The sequence below is a fragment of the Mauremys reevesii genome, linkage group 6 (assembly GCF_016161935.1).
Source record: "Mauremys reevesii isolate NIE-2019 linkage group 6, ASM1616193v1, whole genome shotgun sequence".
NCBI lineage: Eukaryota > Metazoa > Chordata > Testudines > Geoemydidae > Mauremys > Mauremys reevesii.
Genome location: NC_052628.1, coordinates 58,455,705 through 58,481,636, shown reverse-complemented (window position 1 = coordinate 58,481,636; position 25,932 = coordinate 58,455,705). Strand labels below are relative to the sequence as shown.

The following is a 25,932-nucleotide window of genomic DNA, read 5'->3' as shown; positions in this document are numbered from 1 at the left end:
TTTGCTCATAGAGAGGAGAGAGAGAATTAGGCCCCTATGATCTTGCCTCTGCTCTGAGAGATGGAATCTAGACAGCCAGGTATAGGGGTGAGGAACAGTCTATCCCACAATGAACAGAATGGCTGCAGAAGATCATACACTATATCTCAGCTCTCTATGGGTTGCACTTTTGGAATCCTTAAGTCACTGAAAAAAAAAAGTAGTGGAAATAAAGTGGAACCACAGGTGTAAATGATGCAGGCTGTTATAATTATATCTTAGTTGTACAGCCTCCAAACACTCTTTCTTTTAGTATTACAAGACCAAAATTATTTCTTAGTGTTACTGAATAGAGTGGCCATTGCCCCCAAAGAACTCAGGGCTACTCTAGGAAAATAGGCCATGCATTAAAATATAATGGTGAACACAGTTTTAAAGAGAACGTTGCAACTAACCTAGACAATAGGTTCCCACCCTAGGGGTCAACCACAATCAGCTAATGTGTATTAGACAAAGCTGGTACTCCCAGTGCGGCCAATGCCACAGCCACAGCCTACGTGGTCTGATCGGTGCTGGCCAGTGGTTGACTCTCACTCAGGGGCAGCTCCAGGCCCCAGCACACCAAGCGCGGGTGCTTGGGGCAGCATGTCGCGGGGGGCGCTCTGCCGGTCGGGCGGCAGGCAGGGTGCCTTCAGTGACATGGCTGCGAAGGGTCTGCTGGTCCCGCGGCTCCGGTGGACCCTCCGCAGGCGCGCCTGCAGGAGGTCGACCGGAGCCGCGGGACCGGTGACTGGCAGAGCGCCCCCCGCAGCATGCTGCCGTGCTTGGGGCGGCGAAATGTCTCGAGCCGCCTCTGCTCTCAGTCGTCCACAGACGCTGGGAGCCAACATCGGACTCGCTCTTTTGTTGGCACCCCCGAGCCACATGGGCACCTGTGGGTGCTCCAGGCACTCAGGGCTCAGCATCCCGCAGGATCGGGATTCTCCCTGTGGCTGCCTTTTGGTGGCAGGGGACTATGTTATTGTAGGGTCGCCCAAACCGCCTTCCTGCTGGGGCCAGTCCAGGAGGGCGGGGGATGTGGGGAAGCCCCAGAACAGAGCCTGGGGGGCGGAAGAGCTGGAAGGGCCCCAGAGGCACCTCCGCTTTCACTTTCACTCTCCGAGGCGCAGCTAAAGCAGGCAGCGCCGGCGGTTCCTCCATCCCGCTAGGCCCGGCAGCAGGTACCGGCGCCGCTCACCCAGCCCCGGCCTCCGCGGAGCAGGTCGCGAACCGGGTGGTTCAGGGCCCGCGCTCCAAGGGCAGCGCGGCGCCAGCAGAGCCGCCTCGCCCTCCGGGGCGGGGGAGCACGAGACCCGGGCCCAGAGTGCGGGGGGGAGGGGTCCCGGTCCCAGCACTGCGGGGGCGGCGGGGCGCGGGAGGGGGCCGAGCCGCATTTTACCGCCAAAGGCGGGCAGCAGCCAGGGCAGCGTGTCGCTGAGGGGGCTGCACGGCCCGCCGCCCTGACACCGCCTCTCCTGCGGCCCAGCCCGCGCTGCAGCGTCCGCTCCCAGAGAGCGCCCCGAGCCCCGCGCAATCCCCCGCAGCCCTCCGAGCGCCCTACCACTGCCCCGAGCACCCCCACGGCCAAACAGTGCCTCAGCACACTCACCGGAGCCCCCCATTACACCCCCACTGCCAAACAGTGCCCCAGCACACTCACCGGAGCCCCCCAACATTACACCCCCACGGCCAAACAGTGCCCCAGCACACTCACCTGAGCCCCCCAACATTACACCCCCACGGCCAAACAGTGCCTCAGCACACTCACCGGAGCCCCCCAACATTACACTCCCACGGCGAAACAGTGCCACATCACACTCACCGGAGCCCCCCAACATTACACCCCCACGGCCAAACAGTGCCTCAGCACACTCACCGGAGCCCCCAACATTACACCCCACGGCCAAACAGTGCCTCAGCACACTAACACACTCACCGGTGCCCCCCAACATTACACCCCCACGGCCAAACAGTGCCTCAGCACACTCACCGGAGCCCCCCAACATTACACCCCCATGGCCAAACAGTGCCTCAGCACACTCACCGGAGCCCCCCAACATTACACCCCCACGGCCAAACAGTGCCCCAGCACACTCACCTGAGCCCCCATTACACCCCCACTGCCAAACAGTGCCCCAGCACACTCACCTGAGCCCCCTATTACACCCCCACGGCCAAACAGTGCCCCAGCACACTCACCTGAGCCCCCCAACATCACCTGCTTCACAACTCTGCACCGCTACAGATCTTAAAACCCACAAAACATTGTTTTTGCACCATGCCCTGAAAATAAACTGTGCAGATGTCAGACTCATGCCAGGAATGGCCTTCTCACAGATAGTCAGGCAGGACATTAATATTTTTCATATACAACTGACAGAATAAAATGGAAGTTCACTTTATCCTCCTCTACTTGACATTGGCATTCTTGTGCAACACCATTATGGACTTCTTGAATAGCCTTGTTGTTTTCAAGATGTTTTGCCTTCTCTGCAGGAGAGAGATCAGCTGTTTCCAGAAGAAACTGCTTGGCATGAGCCTGCTAAATTATCAAACTACTGATCTCTTTTCTATCAAAAACCTTGAAAGTATCTTCATTCCCTTTGATTTGCTGCTTTCAGGGGCTGTATGTCAGGGATAAGAATTGCATTTTCTTCTGTTACTTTTGTTTTTTGTATAATGTTTTGTGGTTTTATGTGTTTATATTCTCTCCCAGTAAATAACATTGCAATTAAAACTTGTTCCTATTTATTTATAACCAGTGAGTATACTGTGGCTTTAAAAATATCAAAGCTTACTGACAGCCTGAAAGGTTTGCCTTCAGCGACATTTTAAATTAAGAGGAATGGAAGGATCATGGCAAGAAAAAGTGTATAAATCTCTTTGCTAATGGAAATAGACACAGATGGTTACAGAATGTGAAGATAATTTAGGCCTGATCCTGCTATTGGACCCATGTCTCTTCCAACCCAAAGCGTCTGTGATTCTGTGCCAGAAGTCATTTGGGCTCCACACAGGTCAAGGGTCTGCCCATGTGGATTTGATTGCAGCATGAGGGTCTTACTGTATTTTTTTAGATCATAGGCAGTACTCATTGGTGATGTCCATGACATTTACCACAAAGAAAAATCTTTAATACTAACTGTGTTTTTCAAATATTTCTTTTTTAGATTATCGTACGTGGAAATCAACATAAGCAAGGCAAGAATGGCAGCCTTATTCTCTACTCTGCCATTTGCAGATAAATCCTCTCTCATGTTGATGATGATGATGACGATAGGTATTTTAAATGTTGCCGTTTCTGTGAATAATGACCACAATAGCAAGAACAGGGAGACAGCTGATGCAGTGTCTGGCACATGTCATCCCAGTGCATTATGATCTTCTCCTCCATCCTAATCTTACAACTCTAACTTTTACTGGATTTGCCAAAATAGAGATTACAGTAAACCAACAAACTAGTTCAGTCATCCTGCACAGCAAACACCTGCAAATTACCAGGGCTACCATCCAAAAGAGAATGGGAAATAGTCACACCGAAGAAGAAGTGATGGTTTTGGAATACCCACCATTTGAGCAGATTGCCCTCCTGGCAGCTTTTCCACTGCATGTTGGACAAAACTACACTGTTAGCATTGAATATTCTGCAAATCTGTCAGAGAGTTTCCATGGCTTTTATAAAAGCACCTATAGAACCCAGGAAGGAGAAGTGAGGTAATCATCTTTTCAATTAACATTTGTTTCTGAAGAGTGAACTATACTTGACTTTTTAGGTATAACTGTGCTAAATTGCTGCTTTTAGATTTTATTCTCATTTAGTTTCTAATTTCTCTTTTAGAGCCTCTGCTTTCTTCACTGAGACTTATGCTTTGTTATAGAGAATTGAATTTGTACCGAATCATATTCCAGTATTTAACTTGTTGGGACTTTCAGTCCTTTCGGAAAGGAATTGAATTTTGTCATCATGGACCAAATTCAGTGGTCCTTAATGCACAAGAACTCCTATTGATACTACTGGAAATTTTGATGCAAGGAAGAATGGTCCTCTGGTTAGAGTGCTATGGGACTCAAGAGGCCAGGTTCTATTCTCAGCTTTGCCACATTTTCCTGTGTGATCTTGGGCAGGTTACTTAGTCTCCTACCTCAGTTTCCCATCTATAAAATGGGGGTAGTACTTCTTGGCCTGATAAAGGGGTATTGTGAATAGTTCAGATACTGCCGAAATGGGGGCCATATAAGTACCTAGTTACAAAGTGAACATCAAATTTACCTTTTTGTCTTGCACCAGAGAGATGGTTGTTCTGTATTGATACTGCAATGTATGGGCATGTTTCAGATGTAGATTTTTATTATTTCCCATTGTTTAATTACAGGGTACTTGCATCAACACAGTTTGAGCCAACAGCTGCTCGCATGGCTTTCCCATGTTTTGATGAACCATCCTTCAAAGCCAGATTTTCCATTAAGATTAGGAGAGAACCAAAGCACCTCGCACTATCTAACATGCCAATAGTACGTGGATATTTCTAATGTTACATTTTAGACTTGTTTAGTTTAAGAAAAAGTTAAAGCAGAGCAGAATATCCAAGCAAGAGCAATTCACTTTGATATTAAACTGTTTTACTTCGATGCTCAAATGTGTACTGTTATTTCTAGTAGTTCTAACATTGAATTGTTGGCTGTTTTAAAGTTCATATTTAGGGGATAGTTCTGTGAGATGATGAGCATCCTCGCTCCCATGGGAGGCAATGGAAGTTGGGAGCATTCAGGACCTGTAGAATCTAGCCCATAATTCTATATTTTGTACATGAAACTTGGACCATCTAGACTTTAAAAATTAACCTTCAAGGGAGTTTGGAGGAAGGGATAAATAGCATGATGCAGTGTGACATGTATTAACTATGCAGGGAGTTATGCAACTACATCTTCGTACTGAAATGTACCCCTGAGCATCTACTAAAGGTTGCTTTTGCTTTTTTTTGAGAGAGAGAGAGACAGAGTCAACTTGAAAAATCACATTTATTTGAAAATTTTATGTGTGTTATAACTACAAGTAGCATCTACAACTGAAAACCGTTAGGAAGAAAAAATTCTTTTTGGTTTGTTGGCCTGTGCATTGGATAGCACTTTGTGTCTAGTAGGTTTCACTGTTTCCTCTGTATTGTCAATTTCTTATTTGCTGAAGAGACCCTTATAAATACAAATAGGGGAACAGTAAAAAAAAAAGCCAATTAAAAAAAAATTAAAAGAACATATTATATAGAGGGTTCTCTTTCAGAAATTAGAAATTTTGAATGTCAACTTTAAAAAGATTTTGAGTTCACTGTGTCTTTTTAAACTGTTTTCCTCTTCCCTGTTTGGCTCTTTTATGCAGCCACAGGACAAACCAATTGACTGTACAGCAGACAGCAAGGTACTATCAAATGTACAAAGCAAATGGAAAAAGAATTAAGAAATTATTTCTCTAATTTCGTTCAGTTTTAAGTATAACAGGCTAGATAAGAAAAAGTTCATACAAAAGGGTGGGTTTTCCTTTAGTTTAGTTTTGTTTTATTTTATTCGGTGACTCTTTAAATAATAGTGATGAAATTTTAAAAAAAACTTTATAAACCTTCTGGTGTTCCAGCTCATAGAATTACTGTATGACAAAAGTTGTGCTCTAATTTTAGGTGAAATCTGTGAGTGTTGCTAATTGGCTAGTTGAAGACCATTTTGATGTTAGTGTAAAGATGAGCACTTATCTAGTGGCCTTTATTGTTTCGGATTTTAAATCAGTCAGCAAGATGACCACCAGTGGAATTAAGGTAAATTTGTCTCATTTTCTACAATCTTGCTGTGTGATAGGAACAATAAAAATTGCAAATGGTTTAATTCTAAAGGTCTTGGTTAACTATATTTACATGTCTGTAGCTGCTATGGGATTGAGCGAGAAGAAAGTAATGTGTTTTTAATTAGATGGACTATTTGAATTATGATTTTTAGTAGTTTTACTTTTAAAATCTGTTTGTGTGCTCTCATCTCTGGTCCCTTCAAAAAAGGGTTGAGTTTGGTTGGGTAAAGTGGGGGAACCTGCACTGCAATTGTACCTTTTGGTGAATAAATAAAAGGGACTGAATCTAAATTCAGTATTAAAAAACACATTCCTGGCTTTGATGCTTTTCTTACAAATTATAGGGTACCTCTGAGGCAAGGAAGCAGCATCAAGCAGCTAATTGTGCTCATATTTTTTGACGATAATTGAAATAAACAAGGCAGAGAACAAATCAGTTTCTATTCTAAAACTACTTATATTTGTATTCACAAACCTTCCATGCTTGTGTATTTTAGATATCTGTATATACTGTACCAGATAAGATCAACCAAGCTGATTATGCCTTGGATGCAGCAGTGAAACTTTTAGACTTCTATGAGAATTACTTCAGCATTCCATATCCCTTACCCAAACAAGGCAAGTGTTTTATCATTCATTCTATTTAAGTTCCTTATTAAGTTGAGTTTAATAGAACACAAATCATGTAATATAGTTTGTAAGATAGGGTCAAGTTTGCAACAGGCGGTGACCATGTTCCTCAGTGCCTCCTGACTTTTCCAGAACTGTCTTGCATAGACTTGGGCATTCATTTTGAGTAGGGGAGGGAACACTTGGCCCTTTGTGTTTCCATGATATCACATAGCCTGTGAAAATATTAACAGATTTATAATGTAACATATTGTATGCTGCCTCCTTGCCAGCACTGTTGGTTGATATTTCAGGTAGAGAAAATTAATGTGTGAAAAATACTACTTGAAAACATTTCCGCCACTTGGGTTTTTTAGTAATCTCTGACTTTATAAGGGTTGAACCAGTCTCTAATCTGGGCCATAATGCAGGTCATAATGCAGTGTTACCAGATTTGCCCGTTACTTTGGGGTATGCTCATTTATTAGGGTTACTCTTCTTGGTGGTGGTGGTGTTCTGTAACACACACACACACACACACACACACACACACACACACACACACACACACACACACGTCAATCAGCACTCCCCTTATATGTCCCTGAACTCCAAGCTGCCAGCCTCATATGCCACAGGTTCAGCACGTCCCTATCGCCACTTTCATGTTACAATTATTCGGGTAGTAACCCACTTGATGAGAAAACCCCACAGGATTTTTGGGCACTGCAGGGATCTTTAGCTTAGGTAAGAGGAGCATTGCTGCAGAGCAAATGGGGAAGCCAAAAACACAGAAGAGAGAGAGCGGGAGGGAGGGAAGCAACCAGCTTAACCATAAAAGTTACTTATTGCCAGGTAATAACCGTGCAAGGAGAGCCAAACAAACAAAACAGTTACAATATTAAATCTAGCTTAGATTACAAACGTCAGGTTTAGAAAACTATACCTGATCATGTAAGTCTGGGTTAGAAACTATACCTAGAGTAGAAAAAAAAAACAGAGAGAGAGAGTTGGGTTCTCACCACTCCATGAAGCTTGAACCAGTCGGGGTTCCCAGGTGGTGGTGATAGTTGAAGGTCCAGAGTGCTGGAGACAGGCAGAGCCCCCAGCACAATCAGTTAGGAGAAGATGAAGTCCCAAGGGAACTGATGCAGATTTTGGATCCAGGCATCAGACACTTACTTGAGCATGGGTAGGGGGTTTTTGTAGGGAAACAACAATGGTTCAAGGGAGAACACTAGATTTGTTTATGGGTAAACGGATGGCTCAAGGGAATATACCAAAGTTATTTCGTTCAGGCTAGACGATAGGAACTGATCATTCCTGGCTATGAGCAGTGTTTCTTCGAGGGAGCTCACAATGCAGTTAGGCAGCGTCGGTATTTTGGATGCCAATAAAAGATTTATTACTAGAATTGGTCTGATAACTGCTGAGCTGGTGTGTGCTGGGGTGGATTAACATCTGGAGCAGAGATCCCCCATCATGCAGTGCTTCCCTGCTTTTCTGGTCCCAGAGTTCAGTGCAGTTCTTGCCTTGGAATCTCTGTTCTCCATTCTGTATGCTAATGGAGATGCCTCCCTGTCCCATCTTCAATGCAAATGAGGCTCTGGGAGTTGCCTTAATTCTGTCACCCTTGTCCGGGGGGGTTTATGTGTGTCTCCCACTGACTTTTCATTGCTTTTTGTAAGTCTTCTGGTTCAAGCAGAGGCTGGGGGAGGGAGGTCCTTCGTGAGTCAGACAGGTTAGATACTGTGTCCTGGTTCCCCAAGAACACAGAGCTAACAGGTAACAGCAGCCCCTATCCCTGCAACCATTACTCCAGTCAGTGAGATGCTACTACCTTGTCTGTGATACTTGCTCGAGGAATAGAGCCACTGGATCCATGTGACCTTAGATCCTATGGCCCTCCTCCAGACTTGTCCCTACTATCACTCTCCAAACTGGCCTATATGGATGTTGCTGCTGAGATCCCCTCTGTGACAAGTAAGGATTGCAGAGTCCTTTTCCCACTTTGCCACTGCTCTGCTTAAGGCACCTCTACACATCTTTACAGTGGAGCTAACGTTATATGGGGGACGTAGCATAGTCTCTCCACACCTGGCTGAATTTCGACTAACCAGTGAAACATGAGTGGGTGGCAGCCATGCTCTCATAGTGTCACACTTCAGGCTCATTGTTAGATATGAGAGCCAAGGCCAAGCACTCCAACCACCTCAGAAATACCTACATGGCCACACAACACACATCCTGGAGTGCCTTGCTTTGTTGAAAAAATGGTCTTATGTTTAAAAAAGAAATTAAAATTGTAGAAAAATGGATGAAATACCTATTCCCTAAAATGTAAGCAGTAATGATTCCATACGCTCAGTAAGATTTTCAAAAAAACCCTCAGCATTGGCCTATCTTTTTCATTTAAGTTGATGGGAGTTTTTCCCACCCAGTATCAGGTAAAGGAAACTGTTAACAAAAAACTGTTGCAAAATACCTAGTTTCCTACGTAGAGTAGCTCCTTCTCTGTCTTGCACAATAGAAGGTCCAGAATAAAGTTAACCAGTTTCTGCCCTGTGCTGTCATTACTTGCCACGGATTTTATGACGTGCATCTTGTGTTGTGCTACCCAGAATAGTCTGTCAAGTTATACTTCATATCACTTCAAAATGTATAAAATCTGCACTTGAACTACTGAAACTAATGAAAACTATTTCTCTTTATTTTAATAAAAATGTGTTTGATACTTTGTTAAATGGGTGAGGGTGAGAGAGAGATCACACAGATAAGTGAGATATTATTATTTATTTTTAGATCTTGCTGCTATTCCTGATTTTCAGTCTGGAGCTATGGAAAACTGGGGACTGACCACATACAGGGAATCGTCTCTGCTATATGACCCTGAAAAGTCCTCGGCGTCGGCTAAACTTTGGATTACTATGATAATAGCCCATGAGCTGGCTCATCAGGTAATGGTTGGGGAATACGATGGGATCTAAATGTTTGTTGGTTTGGTTTTATTGGCAATGTGGTACAATATCAAGTCATCCTAGATATTTGAGAAAAATTTATACATTGAAAACAAGTTGTTAAACTTATTAGAAACTTTTGAAATAGATTGGCTTTTGAGACTAAAAGGTTCTGAATCATCTGTAACTTGATTTTATATTATTTACTGGGCTAACATGATTGCGTCATTTTTATTTTCTCCAGAGTATTTTAATTGTGTTACTCATAAGAAACTTGTGGGTGTAAAAGTGTAATTTCTTGGATACATTTTAATACTGTTTTATATTAGAGCCACGTTTGATAAGGAAGCCCTAAATCATGTTAAAGTCCATTTATCATAGACCATTATATTGTGTTTAACTCGTCTTTGTCCTCTGTTAGAGAATGACAAAATGAATAAAGAATAAGAAAATTATTTAAAATTTACACAGCAATAAGAAGAGTGAAAACAAAGTGCCTACTGGGATGACTGATTTGGACGCTTCTTGAGCCCATAGGTGGGCATGAGGATCCACGCCACAGGAACACATTACAGAATTGATGGGTGGAGTGGGTGGTAAACTCATGCTAGGGATCTTTCACACTGACCCATGAACTCCCAAACCTTTCTCTCCTGGGTCTGCATAAATTAGTAAGTGAAATAACTAGTCAACTTAAGACAAGGCTGACAAATTATGAGCAATATTTTTTTTCAGTGGTTTGGAAACCTAGTTACCATGGAATGGTGGAATGATCTTTGGCTAAATGAAGGATTTGCAAAGTTTATGGAGTATGTGTCAGTCAGTATTACTCATCCAGATCTGAAAGTTGTAAGTGTTAATTACTTTCCCTTTTTTATTTATTTTAAACCATATTTTAAAATGGCTGAGAGTAATTTATTGATGATTTGCAATGGTAAGCTTATTGGGCAGCACACAGATTTGCCGTGAGCTAATGTTGTTGTTTTTATATATTTTTTAATAATTAATTTAGAGTAATTAGGTTAATCATCTTTTAAGGATTACAAAGAAATTATAACATTGTCTAAATACAGATGATCAAAGCTGATTACAGATTATTCTGATTGCAGTGAAGCTGGGCGACACATACAGCATTGCAGCAGCACAGCTGCACCACTGTAGCACTTAGTGAAGACACTACTTATGCCGTCGGGAGAGCTTCTCCTGTTGGCGAAGTTAATCCACTTCCCTGAGAGGCGTTAGCTATGTCAATGGGAGAAGTCGTCTCGTCGACATCATGTTGTCTACCCTGGAGGTTCGGTTGTTATAACTGCATCGCTCAGGGGTGTGGATTTTCCCTTGAGCAACGTAGTTGTATTGGCATAAGTCTATAGTGTGGACCAAGCCGGTGTGTTGTATCTTAGAAAGACTCATCACCCTTTTGGAATGTCTGAATGTAGATGATTTCACATTCTCATTTCACCAGAGATCGCTACTTTGGGTGCGTTTCTACAAAGACGTTTGGGCCTGATCCAAAACCCAGTAAAATCAGTGGGAGTCTTTCCATTGACTTTCCTGGGCTTTAGGATAAGCCCCATTTGTTCAGTTTTACTCATATAAGTAGTTTCACTGACATCAATTTATGTTAATAAGTCTGTGCAGCATTTTGCACATTGCAATAGCTTTATAATGGGTGATTGCAATCTCTAAATGAGATGTATTTTGTTTTAAAATAATGCATTTACTGCAAGTGCTGGAATAAAAAGAATATTTAAAATATTTAGAATATTTTTTCTAAATATTCTAAAAAGAAGATGCTTTTGTTTTCTTTATACGGTCTGAAAATCACATGGAAGAAATCTAAAACATATTTCAAGTGCAAATATTTTCATCTTCAATTTGGTTTGCTGTTACATCTGTATTCAATAGTCCTTGAATAAAAAAAACATTTTTTCTCCTATTAGGAAGATTATTTTTTAGGCAAGTGTTTTGATGCCATGGAGGTGGATGCATTAAATTCCTCACATCCTGTGTCTACTCCTGTGGAAGATCCAGCTCAAATTCAAGAAATGTTCGATGATGTTTCCTATGAAAAGGTAAATGACACCTCTACCCCGATATAACGCAACATGATATAACACAAATTTGAATATAATGTGGTAAAGCAGTGCTCCAGGGGGGCAGGGCTGCGCACTCCGGGGGATCAAAGCAAGTTTGATATAACGCAGTTTCACTTATAAGATTTTTTGGCTCAAGAGGACAGCGTTATATCGGGGTAGAGATATATGTAACTATTTTTCCTTACACTTTTGTTTCAGTGAATATTGTTCATGAAGCATGCTTAGAATGGGGGCAAGGGTCCCGGGGGGGCAGTCAGGAAGGAGCAGGGGTTGGATGGGCTGACGGGGCAATCAGGGGCAGGGATTCTGGGGGCAGTCAGGGGACAGGGAGAAGGGAAGGTTGGATGGGGCAGGGGTCCTGGGGGGCTGTCAGGAATGAGAGGAGGGGTTGGATGGGTTGGCAGGAGTCCGGGGGTGGTCAGGGGACAGGGAGCGGGTGTGTGTGGATGGGGCAGGGGTCCTGGGGGTGGGAGTGCAGATAGGAGGTGGGGGCAGGGCCATGACCCCCTCCCTTAACTGGCCCTCCATACAATTTACAAAACCCGATGCGGCCCTCATGCCAAAAAGTTTGCCTGCCCCTGATCTAAAGATTAGTTTTGTAAAATATTTATCACTTCCTTTGCAGGGAGCTTGTATTCTAAATATGTTAAGGGATTACTTGAATGCAGATGTGTTTAAAGCTGGTCTTGTACAATATCTGCGGAAGTACAGCTATCAGAATACAAAAAATGAAGATTTATGGAACAGTCTGGCACATGCAAGTATTTCTTGGGGGGTGGGGGTGACGGGTTTGGTCACAGAGACGCCCTTGGGACTGTCACTTGACGTGCTGAAACTACCTCGGAGCCCGTTTTCCCTGCCATTCCAGAACCCTATCTTGTTGAACCAGACATGCTACTTTGCTGCAACACAGACCCAAGGTCTGAACCACGCCCTCAAAGCTGCAGACTTTAACCAAAACTGCTCAACAGATTTCCTATCTCCAGCACCCAGACACCCAGCTCCCAATGGGATCCAAACCCCAAATAAATCCGTTTTGTTTTGTATAAAGCTTATACAGGGTAAACTCATAAATTGTCCGCCCTCTATAACACTGTTAGAGAGATATGCACAGCTGTTTGCTCCTCCAGGTATTAATCACTTACTCTGGGTTTAATAATAAACAAAAGTGATTTTATTCAGTATAAAAAGTAGGATTTAAGTGGTTTCAAGTAATAACAGACAGAACAAAGTAAGTTACCAAGCAAAATAAAACAAAACATGCAAGTCTAAGCCTAATACATTTAAGAAACTGAATACCGGTAAATCACACCCTCAGAGATGTTCCAATAAGCTTATTTCACAGACTAGACTCCTTCTTAGGCTGGGCCCAATCCTTTCCCCTGGTACAGATCTTGTTAGTTCCAGCTTAGGTGGTAACTCAGGGATTTCTCATGACTGGCAGCCACCTTTGTTCTGTTTCACCCCCTTTTATAGCTTTGGCACAAGGCGGGAATCTTTTGCGTCTTTGGATCCCAACCCCTCCTTCTACATGGCAAAGCACCAGGTTTAAGATGGATTCCAGTACCAGGTGACATGATCACATGTCCTGTGAGACTTCATTACTCACTGGCTGGCACCCACTATACAGGAAGGCTTACAAGTAAACAGAGCCATTTACAACCAATTGTCCTAGTTAATGGGAACCATCAAGATTCCAAGCCACCATTAATGGCCCACACTTTGCATAGTTACAATAGGACTTCAGAGTAAAACTTCATATTTCTAGCTTCAGATACAAGAATGATACATTCATACAAATAGGATGAACACACTCAGTAGATTATACGCTTTGCAGTGATACCTTACAAGAGACCTTTTGCATAAACTGTATTCCAGTTACATTATATTTACACTCATAAGCATATTTCCATAAAAGATATGACAGGTTTCAGAGTAACAGCCGTGTTAGTCTGTATCCCCAAAAAGAACAGGAGTACTTGTGGCATCTTAAAGACTAACAAATTTATTTGAGCATAAGCTATGCATCCGAAGAAGTGGGTTGTAGCCCACGAAAGTTTATGCTCAAATAAATTTGTTAGTTTCTAAGGTGCCACAAGTACTCCTGTTCTTTTTATAAAAGATATGGAGTGCAACGTCACAGGGGGTTGTACCCAAGTATCTCCCTGTGAATAACCACCATCCAACCTAATATATTACTGAACAGATTAATCACGTTAAGCTGCATTAATTATTCATAATTGTAAAATTAAAGGGAAATAATATTTAATTTTTTCAGACTTGTCCTGCGGGTGACACCGAGGAAAGCCAACTACAAGGTGATGGCTTTTGCACCAGAAACCAACAAACATCTTCAAGTGCAGTAAGCTTCTATTTTCCTACTTATTGCTAGTTATAAATATGCTGTGTTACTATATACTAACATTTAATTCTTCAGTTTTCATCATGTTTAAAATTAGTATACTCCCTTCCTGAGAGTGTGAGCCTATTGTGCTCAGAACCCTACTTGTGCGAATATAAGTTTATTGGATACTGCTGGAAGCCTGGACTTTATATTACTGCTAAAAATTTTCCTTCGGTTTTACCTGTTAAATACATGCTTGCTTGAACAAAAACCTGAGATGGAACAAAAGTCTATCCCCTAAAGAGCCCAGTACTGATTGTGCACTTATGATTAATAGCAGTAACAGCCATATAAGCATTAAAAGGTTATTCTGTCCACCATAAGGTGAAAGAGTCACAATGATATCCCAGGCCCCAATCCAAACTTCACTGTGTAAGTCCTGTAAACTTGTTTTTTCGATCATCAACAGTTGGTAGCTCTTATGGGGTTGCCACTCACTCGTCTCTGCTTCCTTTCCAGTATATTTCATCCTCACTCTGTTCTTATGTATTTTGTTTTTCTTCATATAAATCAGCACTGGACCAGGAGAGAGATTCTTGATGTGACGACAATGATGAACACTTGGACATTACAAAAGGGTTTTCCACTAGTAACTGTCACAGTAAAAGGAAAGACTGTCCATCTGCATCAAGAGCACTATATGAAGGGATCAGATTCTTCTCCATCAACAGGGTAATAGAAAATGAGTAAATTATGCTCTCCGTCATAGTCTAGGCACACTGGAAAATCCACTAGTGACAATCTATTCTGCATAGTAGTAACTGCTATTGCTGTTCTTAAAGGAACAAAAATTACAATTTGGCATTGCTTATTTGAAAACTGGTATAGTGTTAATAAGCTATAACTGAGGTCCATTATAATAAGTCCATAGAAATAAAAGTGTCTTATATCTGGGCTTTCTAGGGTAATCTTCTTGTAAGTTGAGATTGAGGTAGGGTACTGTAGCAAGAGGATGGCCACATTTTGTCTCAGCCATGAGAGTAATGAAGTCTGCCTAAGTCTCCCTACACCATGAATCTCACCTCCACATACTCCCAAGAAGTGTTCCAGAGTCAGTCACGTCCAAATCTTTGTCCCCAACATAGCAGTGTAGCTCACTACTCAAACATAGGTCCAACCTTCTCTAGAGTAGCTATTGCAATTAAATATTCTGTCACTAAAATAACCATTTTTACTTTGCAATAGGTACTTGTGGCATGTTCCATTAACGTACATTACTAGTAAATCTGACACAGTACAAAGATTTTTGCTGACAACTAAAACAGGTAACTTCCTTTAAAATGATCAGTCTATTTGAAGGATTAATTACAGTGCTTGCAAAGTTTAGCCATTTAAGCTCTACAGCTATTTGAGGGGGCGGGGAATGAAACTGGCAGTCTGCCTTTTATTTTTGTTATCACAGATCTAATTTAATATTGCTTTTTAAAAAGAATGGTTCATGAGGACAAGAGAATGCCAGCTTTTGGCAGATGAGATATAAAACAGCTGAATTAGATATAACCTGCTGGAAAAATTGAGTTTTGTAGTGAAAATGTTGACAGACTCCTATAACAATCTTACTGAGCTGTATCTCTTAACATATTCAGAAACTATAGCATCTCTTCCTTTTACTGAAAAAGAGACCAAGACCAGCATTAGCTATGTATGAGGATTATTTTTTGTCCAAATGTAATGTATGAAATGGCAAGTGCTGAGCTCTTCATCCATTACATGGTCGTCTTATCAAATAGTGTTTGAATCAATAAAGAGAGAATGGAGTTATAATTTATTTTGTTTGCAGATGTCCTCATCCTCCCAGAAGAGGTAGAATGGATAAAATTCAATCTGGGAATGAATGGTTATTACATTGTGCACTATGAAGATGATGGATGGGATGCTCTGATTAGCCTTTTAAAAGAAAACCATACAGCAATTAGCAGCAATGATAGAGCGAGTCTCATTAACAATGTATTCCAGCTTGTGAGGTAAGGCACACTGTGTGAGTCTTAAAAAGGCAAATGAGACAATTAATATTGTGTATCACTAAAGGAGAAAACATTTACTCTTGTATAATTTGTTATTAAATCCTTTAAACAGAGATGGGGTCAGATTCTGATCTTGTTTACAGCAATGCAAATCTGGAATGTCTCCATTGACTTCAGGGGAGTCATGTAACTGAGAACGTACACTGACCCTGAGAACATAACCATTATAATAAAAAAACTGTCTGTGATACTGTGTAAATCAGTGGATTCCAGCAGCACTGATCTGCTGCCTTTTGAAAATTAGGATTAGAATAAGATTTTCAATTAAACCTAAGATTTGGTGTCTTAAATCAGTCCCTTATGGGCAGTGGTTCACTTTTCACAACCCCATCACTTAAGCTCACTTTGCACTCTGGAGGGGCCTGTGTGCAACCACTACCTTAGATACTGAACCATTTCCTGTTGCAGGTCAAGTGTTTGGCATGGCCGTGCAAGGATTTCAAGAGCTTTTGTAGGCTGAGTCTTTACCCTCTTTTGCAAGCTCCAAATATTTTTCTCCAAAATGTGATAACTAAGCTGCCTTTAATGACATGCTACTTTACCTCAATTCACACTTGACAGTAACCTCAACAAACTGTAGAAAGTCTGAGAACACAAACACCCCACACACTTAGTGACCTGAAAGAGCTATTCCAGGCAGCAGCAGAATTGTACAGAATTGTACCCATGCAAGGGGCTTTCTACTGATGCTAACCATGCATTAATATACAACAGTACATAGATACATGAACATGTATCTTCTTTTAACCCTTTTCACAGTTACACCATTTTCTAAAGAGGTTGCAAGCCTTTCCAGGCAGAGAATATGTCTCCAGCCCATACCTATGAGCTCACCATAGTCCCACTTTTGAGCGCATGAGGATGCTTTTATAGTCCTTCCCTTGTTTCGGATACATGTAGGCAATACCCAGAGTTGGGGCCTACTAAATTTGTCTCTTACGGAAGCTTATGAAAGGGGAGTTTTCACTGGGAATGCACTCCTGCAACACTAAAGATCAGTAGCACTTCCAGGCTCACATCCTGTTCTGTAGCACAGCTAAACAGCCTCCCCCGCCCCCACACCCCATGCTTGAATATGGGGAGGGAGAAGGTGGAATTGGATAAGCCATATCCCCTTTTCTCATTGCTGCTGATGTATTGGAAGGAAAGTGGGTGTGTGGTGGAAAATGCTCCTCGCATCTAGTTCATGCAGTACTGTCGTCCAGGGGACTGCAATCATACTACCACCATCACCACTGCAAAACAGACAAACGAACAAAAACCACAAACACCTGCCAACTCTCCCAGGTTTCCAGCTAGATCGGGGACTGATTTTAGTCCCTTCCATTATAACCCATTAATTCATGTTAATCTTCACCGCCTGCTGTATCAGATACCAGAAGGTTTCATGTCTTGTGTAGTTTGTCATCCACATTTGTCTTTCAGGAGTTTGTTTCTAGACTTTTCCATTTCTGTGATGATAACTTCAGGATTCTAAAGGAATTGAGTAGAAATTAGCTCATTTAATTTTATTTATAATGTTCTCTCTCTCCCTCTCTTTTTCTCTCTCAGTATTGGAAAACTATCAATTTCTAAAGCTCTTGATTTATCTTTGTATTTGAAACATGAATCCCAAATTATGCCTGTATTCCAAGGTATGAATGAGCTGATTCCTATGTACAAGCTCATGGAGAAAAGGGACATGGATGATGTAGAAAATCAGTTAAAGGTAAGACGGAAAGCACCTAAAACTGGCTACCACCAAAATAGTGGCTATACCCTGTAAGCACACCTTTAAAAATACAGTTATTGGTAGCAAGCCAGTAGAGTGGAGTGTTTTTATTTTATTTTAAACCCAAATTTAAACTCTTTATTTTTCAGTCATATTTTTTCCTTTATAGCCTCTGGTTCTGTATTCATTTCCTGGCTGAAGGCAGGGAGTGGGTGGGGAAGTTGCCATCATGGTGATGTGTAGAACTATGACCCGGCAGCAGTGTTCTACCAGAGGTTATGCTGGGAGCCCCATCAATCCTTACTGCTTTCTCCCTCTCACAAGAGGAGAAAAGGCTTATTTTTCCAGGGGCAATAAGGGAGAACAGAGGGAGCAGGCACTTGACAAGATGAAATGTCAACTGCAGATAAACAGACAAAAAGGTGGGAAAGAGAAGATGAGCCTTTGACTGCCAGCCTGAGAATCTCTGGGGTGGGACTGCTGCCAGGAGTGAGTTCCTTTCCCTGGTGGCTGCGTTTTTCTGTTGTTCCAGTATCCTGGCAGTTCAGAAAAACCGGCAGCTGCCAGAGATGTAGCAAGATCCTGGCAGTTTTCTCTCTTTTGGAGCAGCCACTGTTCAATTCGCTTTTCTCTGTATGTGGTATGTAGCTGGCAGGCAAATACACAATCAGTCCAAGTGCAGTGGTCCTCCTCGTGACCACAGGTATCCTACCAAGACTGCTGCCTCTGCTATGTATCTAAAGACTATTATAGCCCCAACACAGCAGTATCTGAGCCCTTCACAAACTTTAATGCCTCTATCCTCACAGCACCCCAGTAGGAAAGTGTTATCCCCATTTTACAGATGGGGAACTGAGGCACAGGCAAAGTCTAGATCTGTAGAGTCCTATCCTTAACTACAAGACTGTTCTGTCTGTCAGGCTACTCTGCTCTGTTTATTGTCAGATTAGTACTTCCAGACACTGCTCTCAACTCAGCCAGGAAGGCAAGGGCTGTGAAATTAGAAGATTGTAAAATAAGCAAGAAATGTGTGTTTACAAAAAAACGTGGGTGTTAAAAATCTTATTCTTTTCTCTAACTATAGTTCTGGAGAAAATGAGATAGGTGGAGCGTACAGAGCAATTCTTTGAAGAATGTTGAGATGCAATAGCTTGAACTATTCTTTGGTATTATAATTATACATTAGAAGGTGATGCTCTAGCAATGATGATTTATATTATTTAGGAAAGATGTGATTTCTTTCTAATTCGCTTGTTCCAGAATTTGCTGAGTGAACTTTACTGAACCAAATTCACCCCTGGAATAGCACTGGCTGCACTGGAATTACACCGGGGATGGATTTGGCCCACTAATTTTACACAGAGCATGGAGTTGAATGCACTAGGTCCCATGGAGTGTAGGCCCCAATCCTGTAATCAGATTCTCATGGGTGAATCTTTACATCCATGGAGATGCCCACTATATTTGGGCTGCTTTTGTATTGGGGGGCTGTCAGCCTGCATGTACAGAGAGGGGACAATTAAATGATGGCTGCACAGGGGTCTGTCCACATCGGTCTGTTTGTAGGATCATGGTAATAGTTGGTGAAGTAGTTGAACACTGAAACTACTGGTCATCCCATTATATTTAAAACTGATGCATTAAAATAACTGATGGTTGGTATGGCACAAAAACCTGATTTTCAGAAAAAGACGTGAGCAGCTAATAAGTTAATTTTTGCTAAATGTTGGTAAAATTTGTTAAATGAAAATATTTAAAAAGTGACATGGGTTTGAAGATTTATTGGAAGATTTAACCAAAGATAAGTGGTTTAGATGTTGATTTAAATTACCAGTGCCAACAACAGCAGAAGTAATGCATTTGAAGAGGCAGTATTTATGCTTAAGTGTGTTAAATATCTTATTATTAAATTGTTTAGGGGTACATAGTCAATCTGTTTAAAGACCTAATTGACAAACAGTCCTGGAATGATGAGGGCTCAGTGTCCGAGAGAATGCTTCGCAGTTCCCTACTCCTGTTTGCGTGTGCACGCAAATACCAACCGTGTGTGGACAAAGCAGAAGAATATTTTATGAAATGGAAGGAATCCAATGGAACTTTACGGTCTGTTTTCATAGTAAATTCAGTAGACGTGAAGGATGAATTAATGTTTTCCCTTTTGATTTAGTATTGGTGAACTGATCTGGTAATAAAGCAGCTGCCCATACTCCAGCCCTTTCAGGGACTTTTTCATCTCACAGTTTCCCAATTCCCTCTGGACTTGACAGCTACTGTGTAATCATTGATAGCTCATACACCACCTTGTACTTTGGAACTTGATTTACTAAAGGTGAAAGGGAAAATGGAAATTAGAGTTGTGCCCCTTTGTTTTGCTTTTTTATGATGGAGAAAGAAGGTCTGAAGGGTTTTATTTTACCACTATATACTTTCAGATCACCTGCTACTCACTAACATTGTGGATACAGGCCATCTTTGTTAAAGATTCAGTTTCTCCACCTCTTAATTTAACGAGTCTGAGTTCACAGTAAACATCCTGAGATACCACCAGCAGGTCATCTAGCAAAACCAGCATTCCTGATATTTCCAATGTGAAAAACACCCAAATAATGAAACAAGCCCAATTTTTTAAAAAAACTTTTGCCAGTCATCTTTGGGAGAGGGCTTGTTGACCAGGACACCTCTTTAAGAAAGTGACATAGGATCTGTAACTCTTACATAGGTAACAAGACTACTATTTAAACATCTCTGAATGACTAATATCTCTTAATAAAACTCTTCCTTGGCAAAACAGGATCTGCTCTGGAATGAGGCTTGAACCCGTGTCTTCTAAGTTCAAAGTAGCGTGTGCTGCCTACTGAGTGTCACTAACAGTAAATACCAGGATACTTTTAGACTGAAGGCAAACTCCTCCTATGGCAACACTTAGGAATCCCTAATAGGGACAGACAGATCAAAATTAAAGGCCTAATTCACCCTTTTGTTACACCAGAATGATTCCTGGTGTAAAACTGGGGTAATGGGGTGGTGAATCAGAATGGAAGTATCCATCATAATGGAAATATGAAGCAGAGTGTAACTTGGTGTCCAATTTATTGCAGTTTGCCCAATGATGTTAAAACTGCAGTATATGCTGTTGGAGCCCAGACAATCGAAGGTTGGGACTTCCTTTTTAGTAAATACAGGCTGCCTTGGTTCAACACAGAGAGAAATCAGATTGAAGTTGCTCTCAGTATTAGCAGAAATAAGGACAAACTTCAGTGGTGAGTAATTTACTGTTTTATGAAGGAAGTGTTTATATAGGAGTGGAGAGGGAGGAACCAAACTTGGTTGAAATATGAACTACAGCAATGAGCACTTTTCTAGCATCTTTAATGTACAGTATTATAAAATGCCTTATAAAAGAAGGGGAAGTTGCAATTTAAAAGTTGACACCAGAGGCTGGTGCATACGCACGTTTACATTTTCAGCTATCAATTGGAGAAAGGCAGAAACAAGTGACTATTTAGACACTTGATTACCTTTTGCATGTAAAGTTACTGTAATTGCAGTGTGCCTATATATATATATATATATATATAAAATGCATGCAAGGGGTCTTGTCTCTTAAAAACATGTCCCTCAGTGTTTTGAGAAAGCTCCAGCCACAGCTCCATGCTCTCTCTCCTTTTAGAATCATGGGAGGAAAGGAACATTTAGAAATGTTACTGATACCATTTCTGTCACTGATTTGCATTGTGAAACTGAGCAAGTCATTTAATTGTGCATTGATGCTACCAAGAGGCACTCAGTTTTTTTTATGAATGCCTCAGTTTCCCTATCTGCAAACAGGGGATGATACTTTTCTCTCTCTCAGGACAACTAAGGTTCACATTAATGTTGAGATCCTGAGATGAAAGGTGCTGTTAAAGTTCAAAGCATTATGTTGGTTTTATTCTAGATTTCCTGAAATGGAGATGATCTTAATAACTTTCATGAACTTCATGGGACTAGGGTGATGCAAGTGGCTCAGAAGTCTTTTGCTAAAGCAAATTTTATCTTAAAAAAGTAAAATTGAAAGTAAGACAGTTATAGTGATTAGCCAAGGTGTTGAGAAGTGCAGTTTTAACAATGTAACCCATCCGTCATCTCTGCCTAACAGTCTAGTTACCTTTTCCATTTCCATCCTCATTGGGGTTTTTTAGGATAATGGATCAAAGTTTGCTTGGTGATGTAGTAAAAACCCAGGATCTTCCACATATCATCGTGTTTGTTGCTAAAAACCCATCTGGCTATCATCTAGCATGGAAATTTTTGAAGGAAAACTGGAATAAACTTGTACAAAAGTAAGTTGCACAGATTGTTTTCCTCAGACCCTTATGCTATCTATATTTGACATCTATTTCTCTGTTTTAAATTAAATCATCCATTTCATAAATCTTTGGTAATTGGTTTTTGGCTTTTTTGCTAGGTTTGAACTTGGCTCAGCTTCTCTAGCCCACATGGTAATTGGAGTGACAAATCAATATTCTACGAGGGAACAGCTTGCAGAGGTGAAGTGTCTTACTGTCAGATCTTGCATTCTGGCTGAGGTTTTCAGAGTTGCCTAAGGGAGCTGGATGATTAACTTCCTTAGACTCCTTTGGAAACGTCAGAGTCTGTTTTATGTGCAGAAATGGTTTTATGAAGATGATAGGAATAACCTGGGATTAAGCCTAAGGATCATGTAAATACTGGAAGTTAGTAAACATTGAAGTAGTACTGTAGCTCCCCTGAAGCTGAACAAATGCTATACAAGTTGTGGGTTTGAGGACCCTGAGCATAGCAGTATGTGCCAAGAGCAAGGGAAAGAAGGGCCCTGTGGTTATAACACTGGGTGAGCGTCAGGTGTCTGTTGCCTGCTCTGACACGGAGTTCTTATGTCTCCTTAATGCCTCTGGGTCTCAGATTTTCATCTGAAAAGTGGCAATAGGAAGGCTTGTCATTTCCATACCACTTCTATCAAGTTTAGCCTGGCCAATTTTATTTATATACTCTGCTATGGTGCTCATCGTAGTATCTCAGTACCTCACAAGCATTAATATGTACAGTATCTTCACAACATTCCTGTGAGCTTAGAAAGTTCTATTGCCACGTTTCAGATGAAAACCTGAGGCCCAGTGCAAAATGTGGGCACTGTTACTGTATTGATTATATTGTTAGTTGTAATCTTCATTGAAAGCCTCCGCTTTAAATCTAAATGGAGCTTCCCCACTAAGCTGCTACAGAATCCAAGGAACTTGCTGCAGAATTTAGGTCTTGCTTGCAGCAGATGACACATGGCCTTCAATATGATTTTACTGTAGGATCAAGCAGAGGTCATGTTTTCAAACAAACATGACTATATTCAATAAATGACAATATGACTTTTCCCCCAGTAACTCTGCAAAGCATGACTTCTCACATCTCAATAATAGGGAAAGTTTTATAGTGACCTCTGGTAGCATTTGTCGGTCATTAACACTAACTTGTACCACAGACTATCTTTCCCCTTGATGGTTGGGACTCTCCCTCAAACACACTAGCTGAGAAGTAGTCATTGGCTGAGGAAGGTCTGACAACAGGGCTCCTTCACTGCAATGGGGGTGTGATGTACACCAGGGCTGAGAGCTACCACGGGGGTTTCCATGCTGAGCTCCCAGCCTCCTGTTGACTTTGCTGTAGGTTGGGGTTAAAAAAAGTTTCTAAAAATGATCCACTGTTGCTTACACTGCTCTGAGCTGGTTTAATGGAGATGGTATTTAAAAATGGTTGCTGTTGTTTTAGCTGCCTTGTCAACACTAGGTGCCTCAGTGTGGCAGAGCTCTGGTTTTACCAATGGTGTGAAGTTTTTTAGAAAACTGCTGTCATGTAGACAGTCACAGTTGTTAAGAGACTTACCATAGGTCACAAAACTGGAAACCTGGTGTTTTTTGCCATTAAACTTGTGCACTAGTTACTAGACTTCACTGCTTCTTAATCATGCATCAACTGTTTATTCTATTTTTTTCTGATAGGTGAAAGAATTCTTCAATTCTCTGGATGAAAAAAGTTCACAGCTCCGCTGTGTCCAACAAGCTGTAGAAACCATTGAAGAAAATATACGATGGATGGACATAAACTTTGAAAAAATCAAAATATGGTTACAAAATAACATGTGAAGGATTTATTGCATCTGGTTTTGAATATTTGAATTTAAATTACAAAACAGTGAAAATTTCAAAAAAATCTAAAGCTTTTTTGTTGTTTTGGGGTGAGGAGATTTACTTAAAGAGTTGATGATATGGGCCCCATTCTGTTCCTTTGTATGAGATTGACTGTCAATTTCAATAGGAGCAAGATAGAACTGTATATGCACACCTTCAATCCAATAATAAACCATCATCCACAATTGTTGAGCAATAAAAATTGCTCACCATGGCCTGTGTAAACTGGGGATTTTGAATTCTAAAATTGGAATACTTGAATTCTAAAAAATGGATTTACTATTCTATTTTGAGGACAAACTAATTTGTCAAATGACAGAAAATGGATGAGTACACAACTGAACTATAAATGGAACACTCCACATACGAGATGGCATAGAAGTTTGTTTCCCCTTGCCAAACACTAGGTACGACTAGCAATTTCTGCTCAGGGTAGCCAGGCACTGGAATATTTATAGGTATGCTAGTTTAACATGGAGATGTATTGAAATTATGAAGGTGAGATGATTTCTTAGCACCTACTTTTTACCTGTATTTTGTGAATCTGCAGTCAGTCCTTCAAAATAATTTATGTAAAACACCATGAGGAATTTAATCCTTTCCTATATCAAGGTGTTCAGTATTAGAATATATATTGCAATTATAATTAGGATTAATATACTTCAAAAGTAGAAGTGATAAGAAGTGCAGTTGAATAACTAACTTATTTTTCCCATACCTCCTCTTTTTATAATTATATGGCTATTGCTTCATGAGAGCATTTTTTATGATGTCTTATTTGACTGTGGAAAGTCAATTACTCGCTTACCTTTATATTAAATCTTATACTCCTTTTTAATATAGAATTACATTAGAGTAATAATATGTGATCTGAATCTGAAAGTTCAACAGGATGAGAGATATTAAATATTTTAGATCAGTATAACTAGTAACTTTTTGATAGGGGCTGGGTGATTTCAGTATGTGCTGTTAATTAGCTCTTCCAGCTAATGAAAGTGCACTTTTAAAAAATAAATATCCTTTTCAGAGGATTAACCTATTTAAAAAGTGATTACTAAATATTACTCATTTTTATTATAGTTGGGCCTGTTCTCCTATTACAAACCTAAGACAAAGAAGAAAGATGGTCAGGTGCATAAAGCATGACATCTAGGTTGCATGTTTGACTCTTTCAGAAGAAGTTTGTATGATCTTTACCAAGTTCTTTTCTGTTGTGTCTCTTTCTTACAGTAAAATGGGAAATGGAGAAACTGACTGTACACAAAATATTGTCAAATGCATAATCTTAAAGTGAAAACAGATTGGTTTTTCCTCAGCTCTGTCAGTTGTAATAAGGTAGAATGGGAAATATCAGAAACTTCAGACAGAAGTGTGATTTCTAGGTTGCTGGCAATCCCTGGGTCAGGGCTTTAGTATCCTATCTGTAAAACTGGGATACTTCTACTTACCTACGTCACTAAATTGGTAATGCTTATTTCATTAATGTTTGTAAATAGCTTTGTGCTCTTCAAATGGAAGTAAAAGAGTTAGTGGAACACTGAAGGAAAGGCTGCTTTCTTGTTGATTATGATGTCCTTCAGTAACTGTTAGGAAATACCCTCACCATTGATCACTGTTACTAAATTCTTACTAAAGGGAATTCTGAATGTGCACCAGGGAAGAACAGACACCCACAGAATTATTGCAGTAAATATTTATAAAATTGATTTTATAACCATACCAGGAAACATGCTTGACAAGCTGTTTAAAACACAAATCTGCATATGTCAACTAAATTTTGCATCTCTTGCAATTTTGCATTTGTAAACGTTTTAAATGGATGTTCGCTCTCTCTCTCTCCATGTCATGGAGATGTAGTTTGAAATTCTGAACTAAAAATAAATAGAAAAAGATTGTTTTTGTTATTCTCAGAGTAATTGACCCAAAAAAGGAAATTAACAAAGGTGCAAACACTCTAACACTTTAGGGCATGTTAACCGTCGCTCATTTAAGAAGTGTTAGTTCTGACTGTTGCATGTGACCAACATAAATTTAATCAATTTTATCTTTGAACATTAGAGTGTACAGTGCAGTCAAGATC

General features: G+C 40.8%; 2 protein-coding genes across 2 annotated transcripts in view; one reads left to right on the top strand and one right to left on the bottom strand.

The window, feature by feature from the left end:
- The window catches only part of LOC120407709 (endoplasmic reticulum aminopeptidase 2-like), a 40,388-nt gene extending 39,130 nt beyond the window's left edge, over positions 1 to 1,258 (bottom strand). The window contains exon 1 of the mRNA XM_039543624.1: positions 1,217 to 1,258. The gene's annotated coding sequence lies outside the window, so the exon portion shown is untranslated. The remainder of the gene's footprint in view (positions 1 to 1,216) is intronic.
- On the top strand, positions 1,057 to 25,394 carry ERAP1 (endoplasmic reticulum aminopeptidase 1). Its single transcript, XM_039543622.1, is given in 20 exon segments — positions 1,057 to 1,199; positions 3,189 to 3,374; positions 3,376 to 3,732; positions 4,392 to 4,530; positions 5,688 to 5,822; positions 6,346 to 6,466; positions 9,260 to 9,414; positions 10,150 to 10,263; positions 11,358 to 11,489; positions 12,139 to 12,270; positions 13,792 to 13,875; positions 14,432 to 14,589; positions 15,103 to 15,182; positions 15,698 to 15,881; positions 17,493 to 17,649; positions 19,571 to 19,755; positions 20,751 to 20,912; positions 21,834 to 21,974; positions 22,100 to 22,181; positions 23,664 to 25,394. Coding segments are annotated over 19 exon segments (2,811 nt in total). The 5' UTR covers positions 1,057 to 1,199; positions 3,189 to 3,225; the 3' UTR covers positions 23,808 to 25,394.
- Positions 25,395 to 25,932: the final 538 nt, after the last annotated feature.